We start from the raw sequence: 23,187 nt of genomic DNA, 5'->3' as shown, positions 1-23,187 counted from the left end.
ACTGAAAGAATTCACAAATAAATAAATATTTACACACCTGAGAGTCACTTTATATATGCGTGCACGCACCACATCTTTCGATGGTCGGTGAACATCAAAAGATGTGGGAGTTTCCCCCCAGACTGCGAATCGATGTTTATGTAAAACATCCATTCGCACGCCGTGCATGGTGTGCACATGGGGTGTGGGAGGCCTTCCAATCGCAGGGCGGGTTCTGGTGGACATGCATGGGTGTGAATTTGCATCCTTGCAAGTCAACCAGAATAAGGGCCTATGGAGGTCATTCTGGTTGATTTGCTCGGATGCGTTATAAAATGTATTTTATTTTATAATTATCATTATTAGCCAATGTTGCATATTCCATCATCGATTGCTTGGTTTTGTATAGTTTCCTTAAGCTTAGACATTTCTGAACCTCTTTATATCGTTTTCCTCATTTTTTTTTTTTTACAAATGTGTAGTTTTTCTCAATAAATAGGCACTACCAATTCATGAGCATTCGTCCATGTCTTATGTACTGTAGTCACCTACTCAGCCAGAGGGCATTGCTACAACACCAGTATGATCTAATCATGTAAGAAGGTAGATAGAGGAATAGCAGGAACAACTATCTGTTACCTTATATGTGATGGCAATGAAAATGTCCTTCACTCATTGGTCATGGTATCTCACTGCATTCGTTTCATCAGATATATGTATTATGTACATACATGTGTTGTTATTTCATTGCTGACTGCTACCACTTGTAACTGCTGGACAACTAGAGAGGTGCTCACTAGCATCTATCCTCCTTATGTGTCAAACATCCCTTTCAGTCGCGCCGTGTGATGACGTAACCTAGTAGCGCTGATCATCTTTGTGTGCATCTTTTTGTGTTACAGTTGGTGAATCCTGTAAAAAAAATTCCCAGCTATCAAGGGGTCAAATAAGGGCCAATAAAGCAAATATTTGTAAACATAAAAAATAAAATCATATTTCCTATATGACTTGTCATATAAAATAGGGAGTATGTAAAAACCAGACTGGACAAGAGCCCAGAACGCCGGACCGGATATCAAAATCTGCAGTCCGGAGCTTGTAGTGTCCGTTCCGGGGGGTGTCCCGTCCTGGGGGTGTCTTGTCTGGGGGGGATGCCTGTGAGAGCTATCACCAGTGAGTGATTACAGTCTCCCCATGTGGTCCGGACCGCTCCGTTTTTTACTACATGCCCGGACCATAGAGGCAGGCTTTATTATCCCCCTCCTTCTCTATCTGGTGACAGCTGTCACATGAAGCCCCCCGGACAGGACACCTCCAGGAAGGGACACCCCCCGGACCGGACACTACAAGCTCCGGACTGCAGATTTCGATGTCCGGTCTGGCGGTCCTGGGTCTTGTCTGGGTCCGGTTTTAACCATACCCTATAAAAGATTTACAACACCTATTTAACTTATCCAGATAATTATTAAAGTAATGCTTGAAAGGCTGCTCCCAATATAATGGGTATAACAGCTTATTGAACACATTTATATCTGACATTGCTTGTGTACCATATGTTGTACCCACTTAAAAAACTATACTGCAAGGATTAAAATCTGGTTGGTATTTTGCTAAATGAAGTAAGTGTGGGGGTGGTGTATCACTGAGTGTATATAAACACACCGTAAATGACTACACAGTACAATATGAGTTGCCAGTATGAACGTTGGCAATCTGTGATATTCAGTTGTTTTAAGAAAATGTTATGCCTTATTACTGAGCAGAACTGACAGTGGACATGTGACACATTGTGCATTTACTTCACCTCACATTGTGCATTGTTCTAATCCATGTACCTATACTTCCTGCTGTTGCAGTAGTTAATATTTGCAGTGAAATAAGATTTGCATTGCTAGTATATTTATTCCAAGTATGTATATAGTTATGAGTTATGTGAAGAAATATGCTAATGTTTAACTAATTAAAATGCAATAGAATTTATAAAAGATATTTCAGTATCTTCAATTTGTCAGTATTGAGGAAGCTATCAGTTTTATTATGTAGTGAAACATGTAACACTGAAAACTCTCCTGATTTTTGCGAGAACTTACCATTTTTTGGGACGTTCCCGTGTCCCTCCCAGGGCCGGCAGTGTCCCCCATGGAAGGCAGAGGGGCTGAGGGCATGGTCAGCAGCACACAGAGCACCTGGCCATGCCCCTACAGTCACAAAATTGGGTCCCCCTTTTTACCAGGCCACGCCCCCAAATTTTAGGCGTGCGCCTTTGGCGCACCCGAGTGTGCCGCTACCCATTATTCATAAATTGGGAGGTATGCTGTTTTTTAGTATAACCATAGCTGAAGTAGCTTACAGTGTAAGTCGCAGGCCCGCCAATAGAAGGGTGCTGTGGGTACAGCTGTCCTGGGCCCCGGCCTCAGGATGGGCCTGGGAGGCTATTTTGCCCACCGCAACCCCCCAGACTGCCTCCGCTGCGCTGCGCTCAGTGCGCTGAACAAAGCAGGTCCCGGAGCACAGGCTTAGTTAACCCAGGACGCTGGTGGCCAATTAAAATACTGCACCGGCTTTTAAGCCAATCAGAGCTACCGGTAGCCCATCAGAGAGGCAGTCTCTCAATACATCTGAGGTCTCAACTTATGCGGGAAGGATTCTGAGTCTCTCAAACATTCTCTAGATCAGTGGTAGCCAACCCTAGCCCTTGAGAGCTACCAACAGTTCACATTTTCCAGACAACCTAACTGCTGCACAGCTGCACTCATTAATCACTGACACATTTTAAAAGATCCACAGATGGAGCTAATTAGCTCACTTGTGATTCTGTGAGGAGACCTGCAAAACATGCACTGTTGGTAGCTCTCGAGGACTAGGGTTGGCTACCCCAGCTCTAGATCTATGAGTCCTCTCACACATAAGGCCACAGAGTGAGAATCTGTCGGGGTACTGCAGGGGCTTGCACAAGTACTCACTCTGCGCCCTTATGTGTGAGAGAACTTATAGATCTAGAGAATCCTCTATGTAAAGCAATAGAGCATGTAAATATTATACAATGTTGTTACTACAGGCTCGAATGATGTAGACCTACCTCTGCAAATATCACATAGATTTAATATATTGCACATAGAATGCTTTCAGGTTTTACCAGTCTGATTACTGACATAATGTTTGCTTAACCTACAGGGCCGCGTACCTGCTCTTAGAGTATCTCCTGCAAGATCATGAGTACAAATCAGGAGGACGATACTCTGGGCACATTTCTGCAATATATTGAAGATATGGGGCTTAAGGCCTACGATGGCTTGGTGATACAAAACGCATCAGACATTGCTCGAGAAAATGATCGTTTGAGAAATGAAACGAATCTGGCTTACTTGAAAGAAAAAAATGAAAAACGTCGGAAGCAAGAGGACGTTATTAAGCGGTAAATGTGACTTCATTCGTTTGCATATTTCTGTTGTGTAGGCTTAAAAACCTACTTGCTGTCAGTTGTGGTTCAGAATGAAACAACACATAAAAAATGAAAGTGTAAAATATTATTTCTGTACACCCGTCCTTCCCTTTACCCTGACTTAAGCTGGATACACGCTATTAGATTATCTCTCCAATCTTTATGGTTGGAGCGAAAATCTGATAATGTGCAGTATGCAAATACCAAACAGCCATTTCCTTCTTAAAGTAAAAAAAAAACAGCCAAAACGGTTGTTCAAATAAATTGCTTCAATAAAATGTATTTAACCAGTTTGTTTGAATGTGTTTTACAGTGTTTGCAAACAAATGGTCAATTGTGATTTGCTCCCAATTAGCAGATTTCACTTCCAACCAGAAAGTTTGGACACAGCAGTGGCGTATTTATAAGGGATGCAGCCATTTTTTAAATCCCCTCCAGAGTGCAGCGCAGAAGCAGCAGCTCAGCCATCTGCGCATGCCGAATGGAGCCTGAGTGCTCTAGTGCTCAGACTCCACACTGCTGCTAGTGTGGAAATTGACCAAGAAATGGCCCAATCCCCATTTTTTTGAAGAAGCTAGAGCGCTCAGACCCTGCTACTACCAGCAGAGACGAGGGGGCATGGCCAGCAGAGGCTGCATATGGGCCTACTCCTCTCTTGAAACATCCCTGTTATCCAGCTTTAGTTATCAGAACTAAAACCTGTGTATCCAGCCTGTAGCAATGACCCATACAGGTTAATGAACAATGGGGGTTATTCTGGTTGATTTGCTTGGATTCGAATATGCATCCTTCCAAGTCAACCAGAACCCACCCTGCGAATGGTGGTATGCCCGCCCCCTCCTCGCAAGCCACGTAACCTCACATGGGTTGAGAGTGGATGTTTTACATAAACATCCATTCGCATGCCAAGGGGAACCTCCCACATCTTTCGATAGACGCCGACCATGAAAAGATGTGGTGCGTGCACGCATATATAGAGTGACTTTCAGGTCACTTATATATGCATGCACATTCGGGAGGGAAAGGGCAGGAAGCTGACATCTGTTGGGAATGCCCATGAAATGGTGGGCGTTCCCATGGACATGAGTCTTGGGTGCGCGCACCTGGCGTATGCACATGTGCAGAAATGCACCTGCGAATACGCCAAACGTCGGTCCCTGTGCGAACCAAGGCTGGCTGCGAATGGACCAGAGCAGGGGCCAACGACTGTTAAGTCCCATATACACTGGAAGACTTTAAACTGAAAGTTGCTCAAAACAGCATGTTTGAGCGGCTTTCAGCTCAAAGCCGCCCAGTGTGTATGCCCCGGCAATGATAGGTGAGCGCTGCTACGACCTCCTGCATCATCGGCGGGAAAGCCGTTCATCTGCAGAGGAACGGCTTTGAGGACGGCTTTGCATAGCTCTGCCCTATGCAAAGCCGCCCCCCCCCCCCCACCATCGGCGCCGTGCAGGGGGAAAGTGAGCTGCTTTCTCCAAGCGATGAAAGCGATCATCACTGCCCATACACGCTGGGCATAGTCACCCAGTGTGAATGGACCTTTAGTCCCATTATGTTGGACTGTCTAAAATAGCATCCATAGCCAGATTCAAATTCAATTTATGAAAAGAGCTGCTACTGATTACATACTGTATATATATATATATATATATATATATGTATACATATATATATATATATTTATATACCTACGTTTTAACTGTAGATCAGTAAGAAAATATCCTACAGAAAATTAGAAAATAATATATGTATATTTTTAACTATTCGTGAACCAAAATATATTTAGGCCATAGTAATTGTGTGGATAACTAACCAATAAACTTAGTCCACATTTACTTTTTAAATCTTTATGTAACTTGGTTTAGGGTTCCCACTTTTGAATTTTTATAGACTCGAATGATACTTGTATGCTTTTTATTATATGTAGGCAAAATTGGCTTTGTCATTGCCCAGTTTAAAACTATATAAAGTTAAGTATACAGAGGACTATTTTTGCTTGTATGTTGCTAATTGCTTTGTTGCTAATGCCATGCACTTGTGTCTGTGTGTAAGGGTATAAGTCCTTTTATATGTGCACAGACACCATGGCATGCTCCCCATTGACCAGAAACCATGGTAGCAATACTTCAGAGATCTCAGATTGCTCAGATGGATTGCAGTGGTATATGGTTCCTTTTCTCTCTAGAACTACACGGCTAACATAGTTTTCAGGTGCCTGGAATATCTTCCAGCAAGAATACTTAGTCCTAATAATTGGAATTTCTTAATGCCACATATCACAGCAAAAATAAATTAAGTTTTCTGTATCAAAAAGCATTCTGGGAGAGGGTTTTAGGTAGGAGAACATACAGTACCTGCAATGTGTCCATGCAGTGTGTAAAGGTCACAGTCATCAGACCACACATGTGCTAGCAGACAGGACCAGGAAAAAATGGTGGTGTTAGCTATTGGGGCCAAGTTTTGGAATGTGTAGTAAAGTTACATTTTTTAGCAAGCCCCAATTAAAACCAATCAAACACTGGGGATATATTTGATATCTGCTACCATCCCCTGTACAGGAGATGCTTAATTTTTGCATATTCTGTATCATACAATTTATTAGATTTTTTTTTTAAATATGCCCCTCTGTGTTCACCAGAGCGGTTTCATTTATCAGATGACAAGTGGAAAAAACTAACAGTTGCATGATATTTTAAGGGGCTCTGTCAGGTACAGACTAGGAGTAGGTTCCCCTGAGATATCATTCTTTACATTTTGTTACTACCCAGAGGCGTACCTAGATATTTGTAGGCCTCATAGCAAAAGTTTGTAAGGACCCCCTATTTAGCAACTAATGGTGCTAAATGTATGTAAAACATATTACTTATTAGACAACTACAACAATGGGCCCCCTTCAGCTCTGGGCCCCATAGCAGCTGCACCCCCTGCACCTATGGTAGTTACGCCCTTGTTACTACCGTTAGGGGCACTGGGAGAGTACTAATTACTGAGCCTGGGTTGGTTGGTAGCCAGGGCAGCTGATGAGGTGGACAAATATCCCCCTTTCCTGCACGTGGCGCAACATAGCAAGGGACCTGACCAGTGGCGACTCCAGAGGGTGAGCTACAGCACAGTTCAAAATTCAAATAGGGGAGTCCCATCAGCTGACACCAACTGCCATTTCAAACGGACTCACTGGCATTTGGTGTTTGTCCACTATTTGAATTTTGATCTATGCTGTGACATTGACAAACGGTTGACACAAGCAGAAGGTTGACATTAAAAAAAAGGTTAACACAGGAAAAGGTCGACATTAGTTCTGCATGGTAAAGTGTACCGAGCACAACTGTGTACCATGGGGGTTCAGGTCCACGGGTGGCAACATTGACACAAAACGTAAAAAGCTAATGTTGAACTTTTCATGTGTCAACCTTTTGCATGTTTTTTTTTTTCCAAAACAATTTTTATTTGGTTTTGTCGGAGTACAGGTAAATAACAGTCTGTTAACAGTAGAGATCTCGCTTTGCACATGTACATCATATATTCAAAGTATACTGTCTCTTCCCATACGAGCATAATGAACATAAATAAAACATGACGTTTTAACAAGCTATGTTGTTCGGTGTCTTCTGTATTCGTCTCACAAAACATATCGTGACATACGAATATATATAGAACAACATACCCTTAACTAGTTTCCCCAACTTAACCTCCCTTCCCTCCTCCCCTACCCCTTCCCCTCCTCCCCCCCCCCCCCCTACCCACCCGCCCACATCAGGTCCTGAGTGCAATTCAATCCCTACTAAGAGATCTAGTTAAATACCATGTTGTGCCTTCATATAAAGAATAAATACGTTGTTGGGTTTCCTCATCCAGTGAATCTATGTACACCCCCCATTTGCGCATAAAACCTTTGACTCCCTGCTCTATATGTGGGATTGTGGATCGCCTGTCTAGGTGAAGGATGTCTAGTAAACTTTGCTTTACTGAATGCAAAAATGGTGGGGAGGGCACCGTCCAACTTCTTAGTATCGTTTTCCGGGCTACCGTTACCACCATAGTGAGAAATGGCCTAAGTTCGGTTTTCCTGCCCTGCAGGTTCCAGTTTTTAAAATCTGCGCATAGCATTGCCAGAGGATCCTTGGTCAAGTGTAAATGGCATATTCCATTTATGAATCCCATCACCTTATCCCAAAATTTCCTGATGCGTCCACAATCCCACATACTATGAAAGAAGTCCGCCTCCATGCCCTTGCATTTCAAACACCTTCCCGATTCTCCTGGCACAAAGTGTTTCCTCTGTGCCTGGGATATATAGGCCCTATGTAGGGTCTTGATGTGAACCTCTTGCAATTGGGCAGATTTAAGTATTTTAAGGGTCTTTTCCATCGGTTTCATAAAGGTCTTAGCTTCTACAATACTCGGTATGTCTTTTTGCCATGCTTTGACTGCCTCAGTCCAAATATTATCCGGCAATGCCGGCAAAAGATCACTATATATATATTTTAATCTGAACGGTCCTGTTGTGCTGAGTACAAATATCGAGTGTAGAATATCTGGTAATTCTGGATTTAACATGGGGGGTGGTAGCGATTGCGCATAATGGCGCACTTGGAAAAACATAAACATGTCGCTGTTGGGTATCGTGTATTTATCTTTAAGGTCTTGAAAGGACATTACTTTTCCCCCAGGGTCAAATACGTCTTTGATAGATATTATTCCTTTTTCTGCCCATCTGCGATAACCTGCGGAAGCAGTTCCAGCAGGGAAGGCTGGGTTGCCCATCAGTGGGGCAAATTTTGTGACCGTGTGTTTTCGTTTTAATTTCTTGTTGATATCAACCCAGACTCTAAAGGTGTCAGCAAACATTATATTATTCAGGGCCCCTGAAGGAAGTAAGTTCTTTGGCATATGTAGCAATGCCGCTAGAGCATGTGGGGCTACCAGTTCTCCCTCCAAAGCCCTGTGTGTATATAACTGGCTGTTCAACAGCCAGTCTAGGATGTAGCGTAGAAATACTGACTGGGTGAATGCAGCAATATTGGGGATCCCCAACCCCCCCTCGGACTTTCTGATAAATGTCTTATGTCTTGCCATACGTGGCTTCTTTCCCTGCCACAGGAACTGAAAGAAACTTTTATTTAGTCTGACCATATCTTTCCCTGTTAGTTTTATAGGCAGCATCTGGATACAGTAAGAGATTTTGGGGAAAATTATGGATTGTAGTGCAGCCGCTCTACCCATCATAGATAAGGGTATATTGTTCCAGTTGTCTAGTATATTTATAATTTTGTCAACAATAGGGGTAAAATTCAACTGATATAATTTGGACAGGTCTCCCGGAATCTGAATTCCTAGGTATTTAATCGATTCTGTAGTGACCCTGAATTGACTGAGGGTCGGGGGCATCACCTGAAGCGATCCCCGTTTCCCTATCCATAAGATCTCGGACTTACTCACATTTACTGTATATCCCGCAAATGATCCGAAGGATTTGATTACCTTTATTATCGCTGGCATGGATGTTTCTAGGTCAGAAGCAAACAAGAGCATATCATCAGCAAAAAGGCAAATCTTTGCCTCTGTATCCCCTACTCTTATTCCCTTGTATCCTTGACATTTTCTTAATGCAATAGCCAATGGCTCCAGTGCAAGCGCAAACAGGAGGGGTGACAGGGGGCATCCCTGTCTGGTCCCCCTTTGTATTTCAAAAGGGGCAGAAAGGTATCCGTTGCAAGCTATCTGGGTGCGCGGGTGCCAGTACAAATTTTTAAGAAGATCTACAAATGTTGATGGAAACTTAAAACGTTGAAGTGTTTCAAATAAATGATCCCAGGTGACCATATCAAACGCTTTTTCAGCATCCATAGATATAATCGCCTGATCACCTGGGATCTCCCCTCCCTTTACACCCTGAATCACTGCTAATACCTTGCGGACATTTATTGCAGAATGTCTGCCGCATATAAATCCCGTTTGGTCCGGGTCAATCACCGTTGGCAAGATATATTTTAGCCTTTCCGCCATGATTTTGGTCAATAGTTTGTAGTCTACATTGAGTAGTGATATCGGTCTGTATGATCCTGGGTCTTCCATGTCTCTACCCGGTTTAGGCAGGACTTTAACCACTGCCGAATTAAAATATAATGGCACCCGCTCACCAGAAATGATAGCATTGAACACTGTAGTTAACGTTTCCCCCACCTTTGGCCCTAATATCTTATAGAATTCCCCCGAAAACCCGTCTGGACCCGGCGCTTTTAAGGGTTTTAGCATGCCTATGGCCTGCTTGACCTCTTCTTCAGTGATGGGGGCGCTAATGTGTTCCCTATGTAAGTCCGAGATCTCAGGTATGTCAACTGAACCCCAGAATCCCTCTTTTTTGGCCTGATCTATATTGTCTTGACTATACAGTTTAGCATAAAATTTGTTAAATATTTCCAAAATTTCACTGCCTTTGTGCGTCAGTTTATTTTCGGGGGACCTGAGGGAGGTGACTACTGCTGATGGTCTGGTTCCCCTAAGGAGGTTGGCCAGGTACTTCCCCGTTTTATTGCCATTGTTATAGAACTGAAAGTTGGAGTTGGATATATTTTTAGTGGCTTCAGCCGCTAGTATCGAATCAAAATGGGATCTAGCTTGTATATATTTCTGTTTGTCTATATTTGAATGGGTTCTTTTAAATTGGGCAAAGGAGGTTGTCAGTTCTTCCTGGGCTTTTAGGACCAGGGCGGCCCTATCTCTGCGATGTTTACCTACAAATGACATAATTTCCCCCCTGAGTACTGCTTTCGCAGCCTGCCACAGCACTAATGGGTCCAACTCCTGACCATTGTTGTTATGATAAAACTCCTCCCATTTTGCCTCCAACATATTGCGAAACCTAATAGAGGAAGACAAATATGCCGGGAAGCGCCATTGGCTGTGAGTCCCAGTATCTACCGACGTGGCTATGTCACACCATATCAGCGAGTGATCCGATATGCAGACTGGCTCTATGCCGGCATCTAAAATGTGAGACAGAATGGAGGAAGCAGTAAGCACGTAATCAATACGGGACATGGTACCATGTGCAGCTGATAAACACGTGTAGTCTTTATCTGTCGGGTATAGTAATCTCCAACAGTCCACCAGATGTAATTGATCAGTGATGTATTTAATATCTATTTTGGGTGGAGAGGGTATTCTTCTAGGGCATGCCGAGCGATCCAGTATCTGATTAGCTACCATGTTAAAGTCTCCTCCTATTATCAAAGGGGTCTCCGAATAGGGGTACAGCTTAGACAAAAGTTTACGGAAAAATTGTCTAGAGGAGGAATTGGGGGCATAAATGTTACATACAGTATACTCCTTATTGTGCACCTGTATTTTAAGAATGAGCATCCTGCCTTCCGTGTCTGTGTAAATTGGGGTGATTTTAGCATTCAGGGAAGCCTTCACAAGGACCGCTACACCTCTGGCCTTTGACCCAAAAGATGCTGAAGCTGCCACAACATATCCCATTGACCCAAGTTTTGCATGTTCCGTGTCAGTGAGGTGAGTCTCCTGTAACAGGGCAATATCTGCCTTCTGTTTTTTAAGGTAAATAAGAATTTTTTTACGTTTTATAGGAGAGTTCACTCCACCCACGTTCCATGAGCACAATCTTAAGACTGACATCCTATAACATTTCTAACTTTTATCAGTAGCATTGCCCCAGGACCTGTAAATCTACCCTCCTGTACCTCCCCCCTCCCCCTCCCCTTCCCACAAACAAAATTAACAGTAAACAGTAAACAAACCGAGACCTCTATGAGATCCGGGTCATAACATGAACAACCAAACTGGAGAAAGTCTTTCTCCTCGGCAACAATTTGCCTAATACTTGACCTCCGGAGGTAAAGGCCCCTCTCAGGGCACATCTCTCTCGCGCTGATCCTCCCGGAGTAGCAAGGCGGGCTGGCACCCCATTGTTTAATCTAAAGTCTTTCAACTCCTATACTTATAGTATATATCGACAGGACTCATACAATAAACCTTTTCCAAGTGTTCCACCAGTTCAATTTTCCCTCTGGGAGCAAGAAAAGTTTTGCTTGGGTCCTGCCACCCCCCCATGATCCCAAAGTCACATACTTTGACTTCCCCACCAACTGGTGTGTCTTGCGGTTAGATGAAGCAGTCCTACCCCATGTAGAGGTATATTATGAGTGGGGGGTATACCTATCAGACAGTTATGAGTCCTTTTATCTGGATCTTGTATTATTATGAGTTATGGATTCCCACGGTTAAGTCCCCTTATTAGTATTCCCTCGAAGGGTTGCGGTTTGCTCCTGCATCCAAGTATGCCTGGGCATCCCCCGGTGTAGAGAAATCTTTAGTCGACCCATCTTCAAACAGGCGTAATCTGGCCGGGTATATCAGTGCAAATTTCTTGTTTTCTTTGATCAACTGGGAGCATATTACTGAGAATTCTCTCCTGGCCCTAGTGACTTCCGCTGAATAATCTTGGAACAAATGCAGCTTATGGGTGTCCCACATTAGGCCTTTAATCTTGCGTGATGCCGCCCAGAGTAGCTCCTTATGGAGGTAATTGAGTGTTCTGAATATGACCACTCTGGGCCTGGTATTTGTTCCCTCCTTCTCTGGGCCCAGACGGTGGGCTCTTTCCACTACCATGTCATTACAATCGGCGGTTACATCTAATAGTTCGGGCAAGGTGTTTCTTATAAAATGGTGCAGCGCCTGTCCTCTCACTGATTCAGGTAACCCCACCAGCCTTAAGTTATTCCTCCTAGACCTATTTTCCAGGTCGTCAATTTTGTTAGACATCATGTGGCAGGTTTTCTGGAGGGCTGTATTATGTGTTTTCAGCTCCTGCACCTCATGGAACATAGCCCCAATCTGTGATTCATTCTGGGAGACACGCTGAGTGACTTGTGTTAAATGTCCCTTAAGCTCCTCAATAGAGGCTTTAAATGTGTCTGCCTGCTGCTGAAACAGGGGAGTGATAGTGTCTTTGATCGCTCTTACCATGTCCTGGTATGTAGCTGGATCAGCAGCCCGGGTTGCTGTGTCTCCCCTCTCCTCCTGAGGCAGTCCAGCGATGGAGGGGCTATGGGTGCAGGGCTCCGATATCTGTAGGTGCTGTGCTGGCGTCTGTGGGCTGGCTGGGTCCGTTCTCCCTGCTTTGGGAGGCTTTGCGCTTGCGGCCGCCATCTTGGATTTTTGCTGACTCGTGCAGCGTGTCTGTTGGCGTCCTGGCATTGGAGAGAGGAATCTCTCCATGCAGCGGGCGGTGGTCCGGCGGCTGTGGGGGAGCTTCCCCTAGGGTGAGACCGCTCGGCGGTGGTGCTGGGGTGCCGCCCGATTCACCACTCCACGGAGCTGTGTCTCCTTGCGGCTTCTCACATGCCCGCCGGAACCGGAAGTCCTACCTTTTGCATGTTCACTTTTTGCTTGCCTTGACCTTTTTCTAATGTCGACCTTTTGCATGTTGACCTTTTGGCGTCGACCTATTAATGGCTGGCCAAAAAACTCCCTCTGCTGTAAAGCCATTGGTTTGTGCATTGTCGGTAAGCCTGCTCCATGTCCTAAGGCTCACAGTGAGAGAAATATCCTGATGCTGCTCTTTGCAATAAGCGAACAATTGTTGCATGACAAACCCTCCCTAAATGCTAACTGACTTTCCTTTCAACCTTGTTTTGCATTTATTGAATATTGAATTATACCAAGGACATCCCTCATAGGAGTACTGAGAGGAAACTTCTCTTCTTATGACTTTGTTCTTTCAGTAATATCCAGGATAAATTATATCTCTGTTCCCCTTCGTATCATTAGCAGGGTTTCTATTCCCTCTTAGTGACCCATGGGGGTTTTATTGTTTTTTTTTTCCTTGCCGATCTCTAAATTTGAAAATTATTTTAAATAAACATTTTATAAAAGTATGTAAAGACAATGGTACTTGTATTATAGTTTCAACTGAGAGACACAAATGAAAGGTCTGGCAATACTTCTAGAGCAGGCATTCCTAACCACGGTCCTCATGGCACACCAACAGTGCAGGTTTTAGTGATATCCAGGCTTCAGCACAGATGGTTTAATCAGAATCCCTCGATACTAATTAAGTCACCTGTGCTCAAGCCTGGATATCTACAAAACCTGCACTGTTGGTGTGCCTTGAGGACCGTGGTTGGGAATGCATGTTCTAGAGCAACGTCACATGCAAAGCGGAACTACCATTGGTGCAGCAGGTGCATTGCACTGGGGCCCTTGATGACTAAGGGGCCCACTTCTGCCACCAAACTGCTGTGTGGCATATTGTGAGCTTGGGTTGGAGTGGAGGAGGGAACCCAAATTATATTTTTGCATCTGGGCCACAAGTTCCCCAGGTCATATGGCCCCTATCCAAATTTTGGCATGGGGCTCACTGATACCTCATTCTGGTCCTGAATGAGGGGTACATTGGGCCAGATTCTCTAAGCTTCAAAAGTGATAAAATGGAGAGTGAGAGCCAGCCAGCCAATCAGCTCCTGTCTGACATTTTTCAAACACAGTCTGTGACATGACAGGCAGTAGCTGATTGGCTGGTGGGTTATCACTCTCCATTTTATCACTTTTGAAGATAAGAGAATCTGGCCCATTATCTGATATCTATATACTGTAGTTCTAGTTATCTCCCTTGGCTGTATTATTGTTGCTGTGCCATATTTAGCTGTGATATACATCCCAGTCTTTGCTCAGGGTGATAACAAGCTGTTCATTATGCAATATTACGGCGTTGCTTATGTAATACAGGCCTGGATAAATGTCAGATGGGCAGGACGCTTTATTAAATGAACTGGGGAGCAAATATTTTTTTATCTTTTTGTTTTGTAAGACCTAAATGCTGTTTTAGAGTGCTGTCATCGCGCCAATCTGTCTTTTGTCCATTTCCCCTCTTTCATATTTCATGTTGTTGCAGATTACTCCCCCTCCCCCTTACTACAAATGAAATGCCAAGTTGAAAGCCTTGCGCTTGCTCATTATTTGTAGTAAACAGCCAGATGCTCCGGAGGTGGAGCGTTGTTTGACAGTGCTGCCTGACTGCTTACAAGAGAATACGGCAGACAGAAAGGTTGCCTCTGAAAGATGCTGAAAACATTCACTCACTTCTCTAATACTGCTTTGAAAAACTGAACAATTACTTAGCTTTTTCCGTGTGAACGCTTGTTATTTGTTTGAGGAAACGTGAAGTGTGATTCCCCCCCACCCCTGTCAGGTGTGTATATTTATATTTACTGCTAAAGTTTGCCATAAATTGATGGAGATTTATTATAGAGACAAGCGGGGGATAAAGTAAGTGTGTGTGTGTGTGTGTGTGGGAGGGGGGGGGGGGGGGCGGGGGGACTGAGTTCCATTACCTGTCATGGTAAGATGGAGCTAGTTCAAACTCTTCCTTGTCCCTGCACAGTAATTCTAACATGAAAGCATTATAGTTTGCAGGGAGGTGCTAAAGACCCTGCCACTGGCCCTGGCTCTGGCCAATGGGGGAGGGGAGTGGGTAGTTGGATGGCAGAGGGAAATGAGTCCCCCCACCTCTCCAGGACCATTTTAAGCTCTGGAGATAAGATTACTTTGGTGCAGATTTATAATTAAGAATACTGTAGCAAACTCTCTGACATTATCCCTTCTATACCATACATAATGATTTTCTATTAAGCTTTGTACTTACTGTAATAAACCACTGAAGGTTAACTAAACTGATGACATCAATTCAAGAGCAAATAATGAATTCAGTGCAGGTAATGGTAATAGTAAATGGGAATAGTAACAGCGCATTTTCTGTCAGGTGCAAGGACACATATCTGGGGATTTGCTGTAGCTTTAAACTAAAAAGTCTCACACTCCATCTATTTATCACTGAGTTTGGAAGAGATAAATTAGCATTTTCTAAGTGATATCACTAGATCTGTTAGAAAATGCCCCTACATCGCTCTGTGTGTAGAGGCATAGCGATATGCAAACCTGCGCGACGCTATCGCCCTAGCGATTAATATCCAGCATACTGGATAAATGTATAATCACCGATGTCAGGGCCAGTGTTCTCCTGGAGATCGCTCAGCAGCACAGTGCTGTGCAGCACTGTGTGCTGAGTGATAGGGAATCGCTCAGAACGCTCATCTCCCTGTGTATAGGCCTTATAAGAGGTCTATTTATGATGCAGAATGAAGCCAAACCTCGTTTGAAATCAGTGTGAATTTCAGCATGGATAGTAAAGTTGATCGGTCACTGTCGGTACTGACATAAATGCCAGAACGTTGACAGCCAACCATGTTGTTTTCCACAGACGTGCTAACCCTATCCCAAACTGTACCATAACCTTAAAATCGGGAAAAAACAGGGGTTGTTTAATGGGGGCCCATTGTCCCTACCCCCTGTCACGTTAGATGAGGCGGTATGCAATTGTTTGGGTGCCCTGTGATTTAATTTGCTGAACACAATCAGAATTTCCAAGTTTAGCTGTCCACGACGCTCCAAAAAAATATTTGAGTGCCCAAAAGATGCAATTTTTACACAGTTCTGATCACCACCTCAGGAAGCTGTGAGCAGGACTGTCATCAACTGTGGTTATCCTGCCTGAATGGCAGACCAAGGGGATTGAATCTTCCCCTATGACTACATTGACATTCTGTCACTATCAACATTCAGACTATGTCAACATTCAGTGGTGTCGACATTGTAGGTGTTGACATGATGAACCTATACTGTGGAACCAGAAGAGAAAGGTTAACTGTGGAGAATGGGTGAGCACTGTATTTTTCCTACAATAATCCATATTGTGTAAGTTATCATAGACCTCTATGGAGATGGCTAATTTACTTCATTATAATGCGTCAAAAGAGAAGTAGCCCCAATATAATCCATGTGATACACAGCAATATATAATGATAGTTATCACTGTCCCATGATAACCATACCTATGGTGATCTGCAATGACGAAACCTCTTGTTGGACAGTTTAAACATCTATCTAAACATTTGGTTTACTAATATGTGTCAATTAGTTCTGACTGATAATTACAATAGATTTCTTTATAACAATTTGCACAATACTCTTCCATACAGTTAGCAGCTTGTTGCTGTCTGAAGAAAAAAATCATATTAATGTACATTTTCTAAAAACGACTTTTAAGAAAGCATTTGTGCTAAACAATAACAGTCATCAACTCTCTTCTACTTGTCTAGAGCACGTTAGACAATGAAAACAAGTGTCTGATTAGTTGCTATGGTTTTGTGCAAATGGCCACAAAAATGCAATGTTGCCTCGTTGTATCAGACTCCTTTGTTGACAGATGTTGCAATGTTATAATTTGAGAATTGCATGTCATTAAAAGAATAAAGAAGATAAACAATTAAATAGAAAAAATGCACCTGCACTTTTCCAGTGTAGATTTTAGGCAGAATCCACTAGTGTGTGAATTGGGCTATTTCTTTATTTTGCAGTGTGTAACTTCATTTGCAGCCGTGAGTTTAGCGACAAACTCATATGCAAGTCGCTCACCAGCAAATAATTTCCCAGTGTGTGCACAATCTGTGTGTGGCCCAGGAATTACTCGGCGGCTGCGATACAAACAGGCAGATCGGAGCGAGAGTTGATGTCACATGACTTCCCTTAAAACGCCTGGGCATGTCTGCATTTTCCCTGACGCTCCCTGGAAAATTGCAGTTACCACCCACAAAAGGCCCTCTCATTTATTTATTTACAGTTTCTTATATAGCGCAGTAGCTTCCGTTGTGCTTTATTGTAGACAGTGATAGAACAAACTGGGTAACAACAGACAGACTTGGAGGTAGGAGGGCCCTGCTGCAAGCTTACAATCTATATGTCCTCTTCATCAACTTGCTTATGGCCGGTGATAAAAATCGCAGGATGGCCTCGTGCATTCCCTGAGAATTTGCAGCTGTGCAATCAGGTCTGAATGACCCCATTGTTTCCACACAACTGCCCAGTCTAAATGCCATAATATTTGTCAGTTTGTTTTAGTCATGAAATAGCCCAAAACTAGTTTCTGGTTATGCGATACTGTCACCTCTGTGTGGTTTCAATGCCCGTTAGTAACATTAACAATGGTCCTAATTCAGAGATGCATGCAAACCTGATGATTTGTGTATAACTCCGAGGAATGCCATGTGTGCTAAAAGAATGAGAATAAATGGTAATTATGTATGAAAGATTTGTGTGTAAAGCAGACTTGAAAGGGATACTGTACATAAGCAGAGTCATGTAGAAGGTGGACCGCTTGCATCAGACCATTAAGCTTTGTTTTAGAGCGGAACCAAGTTTCATTGTTAGTGGGAACAGATTGCCAAGTTTGGAAGAAAGAACAAAGGTTAGAGGTTAGTTCAAAGGTCAGAGTGCAGTAATCAATAATGAAAAGGTCAGATATGCAGTGTGAAAAGGCAGGACAGGAGGGGAGAACCTATGACAGCTTTCTATTGTACCATATTTTCTTGTATCAAACCTATGGAAATACTTTAGGAAAGAGACTTCATTAAGATAAAAGCCTTTTATGAAATATTTACAAGAAATAAAAAAAAGAAACCTAGCCTGCTTTGCCTACACCCAGTGGATACTGTCATTCAGCAGTATGCACTGGGTGCAAGCAAAGCAGGCTAGGTAATCTCTTGTAATCTGTCTCCCCTTCCTACTAGATTGCAACCTCCTCCGAGTAGGGCCCTGTTCCCTCCTGTTGTCAAAGCCCACTTCTCTTCACATGTCACTCACAGCTCTCCTTTACTCCAACACTCAGTGACCATCTTCGTCTGCAAATTCATCTCCATCATTGGCCTCAAGCCTCTAGTTGTATGTTAATTGAGTCCTCACTACTTAAGCTGTAATGTGTATTGAACTGTGGCGCTCTTTATTTGTACTCTATTTTTGTTATTTATTCAATGTTATGCCAAGTTCTGTCTCCCTGTAAATAAAATAATAATAATTATAATTCTGCGGCATGCAAACAGGGTGGCAGGGCCAGCATCTGGAAGTGCAGCACTGCCTGGATCATCCAGAGGAGGCTACATGCTACAGTGTGCCTATCTGTAGCATCCACAGGAGGCCCTGAGCAGCACTGCAGCATGTTAAACAGAGGCAAGGGCCATGGGTTAACAGTTCTGCCCCAAGTGCTCAGCGTTCTGTGCGATAGTGCCACTTGCACACTTCTAGTTATGGCCCTGCTGCCATTTTGGGGGCTAATCTATACTCATGAGACTTCAGTCCATACATTCACTGAGATGTAGTGGAACTACAGGGGAATGGGGCACCTCAAAAACTAAAATCATTTCCCACTGTACTAGAAATAAATAACCATTATCACAGATACTAAACAATATTAGGTTTTACTCTATGGATTGTTTGTAAATGATTTGCAATCTTACCTGGTTGGTGGAAAACCTGCAAGTAAGTTGTAGACAGTGGCTGTTTTTACCTATGGGCTGCAACCCCCCCCCCCTAGGTAAAATCTGCCACTGTGTGAAACCAGATGCAATCTGTGAGATTGCATTGGCTTCACTGTGACTGACAGTGACTTCCAATTGGAAGTCTGACCTGCCAGTCAACCAAGGCAGTCCCATTGGGAGGTGTTCCCTCCCTCTGGGATGCCTCTATGAGCTGCTGTGGGGTAGCCAATAAAAACAGGTTCTGTGCATCAGCGGCAGCTGCGGAGGGGAGGGGGGGCGCGGCATTGTGGCAGCCATCCTCCTCCACAGAGGTAAGAGCCACCACTGTTTCTAGACTAATGTTTCTGTGGGTGAAATGGCAAACAAGTGTTCCTATGCATGCAGTTGCTGTCTAATACCGACGTTTAATGTAATTCAATCTAAATTGCAGTGTAAAAAAAAAGGAGACAGCATTTACCCTGCACAGAAATATAATAACTCACCCAAATGTAGCTCTCTCTGCACATACCTATTAGATTTGCCCGACCTGCAGTGCACATGGTTTTGCCCAATAGAGAAAGAGTTTGCTTTTGATTTCCTTACTGAATAACCCCATAAGCGATCCAACCTGAATTATCCCAATTGTTCCAAAGGCATTAGTTACTTCACACAGGAGCTGACGTATTTGCATAGTATCACTCTCACTCCAACTCTCTGCCGCTGTGCAGTCCCAGCAGCTTATACACTCACACCGGGTGCCAGTCACAGCCTCCTCTTCAGCTACAAAGAGGACATGAACAAATGTAGTCTTTGATCCCACTAGTCACTCAGCACGTGAACACAGGTGGCTGCTCACAGCACTTGTCTCACCAGCAGAACATGGTAACTACCTTATGTCCTGAAGAGACTCCCATTGCAAACTATGCAGTTCCCCTGCACTCTCAGCCTGCCTCTTGAAACCTATGACAATTTAGGACTATACACCTGAGTAGTCCTCTTTTTCAGCAGTCCATATCACTTGGAATCAGAGATATGATTTCTGTTAGGGATAGTACTGAATAGCTACACATTCATACATATAATTAAGGTCTAATTTAGAGATGTCTGCAAACCCCATGTACTGTATATGTATACAGTATCTCCAATGGTGTTAGATCTGTGTGTATGCAGGTGCCACTCTGTGCTGTGTAGATCTCACTCTGTTCCCAGGATGCCACCAAGTGATTCACAGTCTGCAGGTCTTTGGAGTCAGAGAACAGGGGAGTTAAAACGTAGAGGGTCAGTCCCATTTTGAAGGCATGCGTAGGCCAAGGTCTGCATCCTCAGTCACAGATTTACAGGGTACTGCAATCATTGACACCTGTATCCTGAGTAACCCGAGGGTTGCTCAGATGTCCGATGTTGTGGCAGGTGATCTAAGGCTGCTCCTTTGGGCGCTGCAGCAGCAGAGAGAAGCTGCCAGATGGTGGCAATTTACAGCAGACGTGTCTGGTGGCTTTGGCATATTCCCATCCAGCCACTGCATATGATCTGTGTCCATCTTTGAATCAGACCCCTTGTCTTAACCTGAATATGAACTACTACTGTATATTTATTATTTACTTTCACATAGTGCTTTCCTCTAAGATGTCAGAAATAGACAAATAACTTAACCGATCCCTTGAGGGCATTTTCATGCTTCACCCATCAGCTTAATTAATAACTCATTTTGTCATGTGTTGCAGTTTCTTTTTAGACTGCCGGAGACTGACTGTCTCTGCTCACCAGCTGCTGTTGGCGAATCAGTTTTGCAAAAGACAATTGTAGTTCTAGTGTCAACAACTGGACAGCGCTTTGTACTCAAGAAATTTAAAATACAAAAAACGACTGTTTTAATTCCCCTTACCCACGGGGTGACTGAGCCTCCGAGCTGTACAGCCATGTACCAGCGATGTGTGCCGAGCGATCTGTCATGGGGTAGTCTCCTGCAGCCTGGGAAGAGTGGGTAGTTCTCCCGCATCCTATTGTATGTTACTCACCAGCAATAATAATAGTTTGTTAATTTGTTCATAGTTTTTTGTTGGGATTTAATTTGAAATTCTGTCTAAAATCTAGATACTCAGTAAATATATGTATGTCTTCCTTAACAACAGCAACAAAATATCACAATTACCTGATTCTAGATATACAGAGGCAGTCAGTGCTGATTCATGCTTATGCATGCATTGTGGCAACAATAGGGGGGCTACGTCTGTACAGAATATTGAGGGGTTATTCTGGTTCACTCCTTCTGGCAAAATCCTTCTTAGATGGACAAAACCATGGGCACTGCAGGTGGGGCAGATGTTACTTGTGCAGAGAGAGTTAGATTTGGGTGGGGTTTTACTTCAAAGTGAGATCTATATTGCAGTGTAAGAATAAAGCAGCCAGTATTTTCCCTGCACAGAAACAAAATAACTCACCCAAATCTAATTCTCTCTGCACATTTTACATCTGCCCCCCTGCAGTGCACATGGTTTTGTCATCTAAGAAGGAATTTGCAAGAAGGAGTGAACCAGAGTAACCCCCATTGTTTTATCCTTCTAATTTTTGATTATAATACTTGATTCTGTTAATACTGTACATTGGGCCTGATTCAGGTTGGTTTGCAAAACCATGTGCACTGCAGGTGGGGCAGATGTAACTTGCAGAGAGAGTTAGATTTGGGTGGTGTTTGTATTTCAAACTGATATTTATATTGCAGTGCAAAAATAAAGCGGCCAGTATTTACCCTGCACAGAAAGAAAGTAACCCACCCAAATATAAGGGGTAAATTTACTAAGATCGAATGGGTAGGAATGGTCGTATTCATACCCATTCAATGTGATATACAGTATGTACATATTTAACGCATTGGCAAATTTCCGAATGTACGAATCCTTACAATTCATATTTTTAGCATTCATATTTTTAGGCAATCTAAAAAAATATGAATGCATACATCATCGATAAAATACGGACGTGAGGCCGCATTCATTTCAATGGTACCAGCAAATGTACTAATGTTTCATATTAGTGAATACGAATCACTAATAAATATGAATGGCAAACAGACCATGTATTCAATTCATATTAGTGGGAACCCTGCATGGATCAGTCAGAGCCGTGCAGGCTTCTCCACAGCTATAGAAGAACCAGCCCAAGGCTCAAAGAACCAGTTCTGGTTTTAGAAATTAAGGTGCCAAACAATGTGAGGTTACCCTTTATTTCTAAAACCAGTACCAGGCTCAATGGCAGGTCCTGGTTCCCAAAATATGGGGGACAATATATATATAGGCCCCCATATTACGAGCTCCGGGCCCAAGCACCCAGCAGGGTAATGCCACAGCCAGGGAAACTATTTACACTAGTTCCCCCAGCCAAAGCATTATCCCCTTGACTGATCAGCCCAGGCTGGGACTCTGGGGGAGTGGGGATACCCTTAATGAATCGGTCCACCCGATGCCCTAGGGCGGTGGACACTAGGCTGATTTAAGTGTAAAATAATAAATAAAACTACAGTGGAATGTTGTGGAACTATAAGTCACTTTGAGCCTACACTGAAGTAGAACTTTAATTCACACCACAATCAATCACACTTTATGTTCCTAGGGGCTTCCACCGTAGGCCAGTCCTCTTCTATAGTAAACTTGTGAATGCAAATTATACTTACTGAGGCGACGAGGCCTCCGGTGAAGATCGTGTCCGCTTCGGTCCATGTAGGCATCCCAGCAGGTAAAAATATCAAAGCAAGGCAACGTGTACCCATTAACTGAGACAAACGGATAATGTTTTGTTTACATTCCTGGCTCCTCCCCTGAACCGCAGGTTAGTCCTCCCCCCCAGCCAATCAGGATCGGCCTCCAGAAAAACTCTGCTCCCAACAAAAAACTTTAAACATGAACTTCAGAGTTTAACAAACTATTATACTGTAGATACACATACTGTAATGTACACCCAATCCAAAAGGTGCCACCCAGCTCTTATTTAGAATTGTAATAAAGTTTGGCATTATAGTTTACTAATACCCCTTTTACATCAAAATCCCAGATGGGAAGAAGCTGGATGGGACCTGGGTGGAACCCCTTTTAAACTTCACCTCCAAACCTGGGTTGTTCCTGGGTCGGCTCTGTCTTCTCCGAACACAGGTCTGCCCAGTATGTTACTAAAAGTCGCTCCCTTCATGTGTACTTCTGCATACACAGCCAATCAGCAGCTTTGAAACATGACCCAATCGGACCGTTTACACTGCAGCCCTTCCCGGCTCTTTACCATGTCTAACCCTGGTTGCTAGCCAAGGTGGATTGCCAGGGCTTTCAACCCAGGTTGACACTTTTACACAGAGACATGACATGGGTTGTCCCGGTAATAACTCACTTTATTTGGGCAGCATAAAAG

The 23,187-nt window shown here is 43.5% G+C and overlaps 1 protein-coding gene across 2 annotated transcripts in view; it reads left to right on the top strand.

Moving 5' to 3' along the window:
* The window catches only part of NYAP2 (neuronal tyrosine-phosphorylated phosphoinositide-3-kinase adaptor 2), a 155,252-nt gene that overhangs the window by 24,173 nt on the left and 107,892 nt on the right, over window positions 1–23,187 (top strand). For both annotated transcript variants that reach the window (XM_083177974.1, XM_083177975.1), the window contains one exon: window positions 3,154–3,394. In XM_083177974.1, coding sequence (XP_083034100.1) covers window positions 3,192–3,394 — 203 coding nt within the window. In that variant the 5' untranslated portion in view covers window positions 3,154–3,191. The remainder of the gene's footprint in view (window positions 1–3,153; window positions 3,395–23,187) is intronic.

The sequence above is a fragment of the Crinia signifera genome, chromosome 3, assembly GCF_055691185.1.
Source record: "Crinia signifera chromosome 3, ASM5569118v1, whole genome shotgun sequence".
NCBI classification, from domain to species: Eukaryota; Metazoa; Chordata; class Amphibia; order Anura; family Myobatrachidae; genus Crinia; species Crinia signifera.
This window is presented reverse-complemented; position numbering and strand designations above follow the sequence as displayed.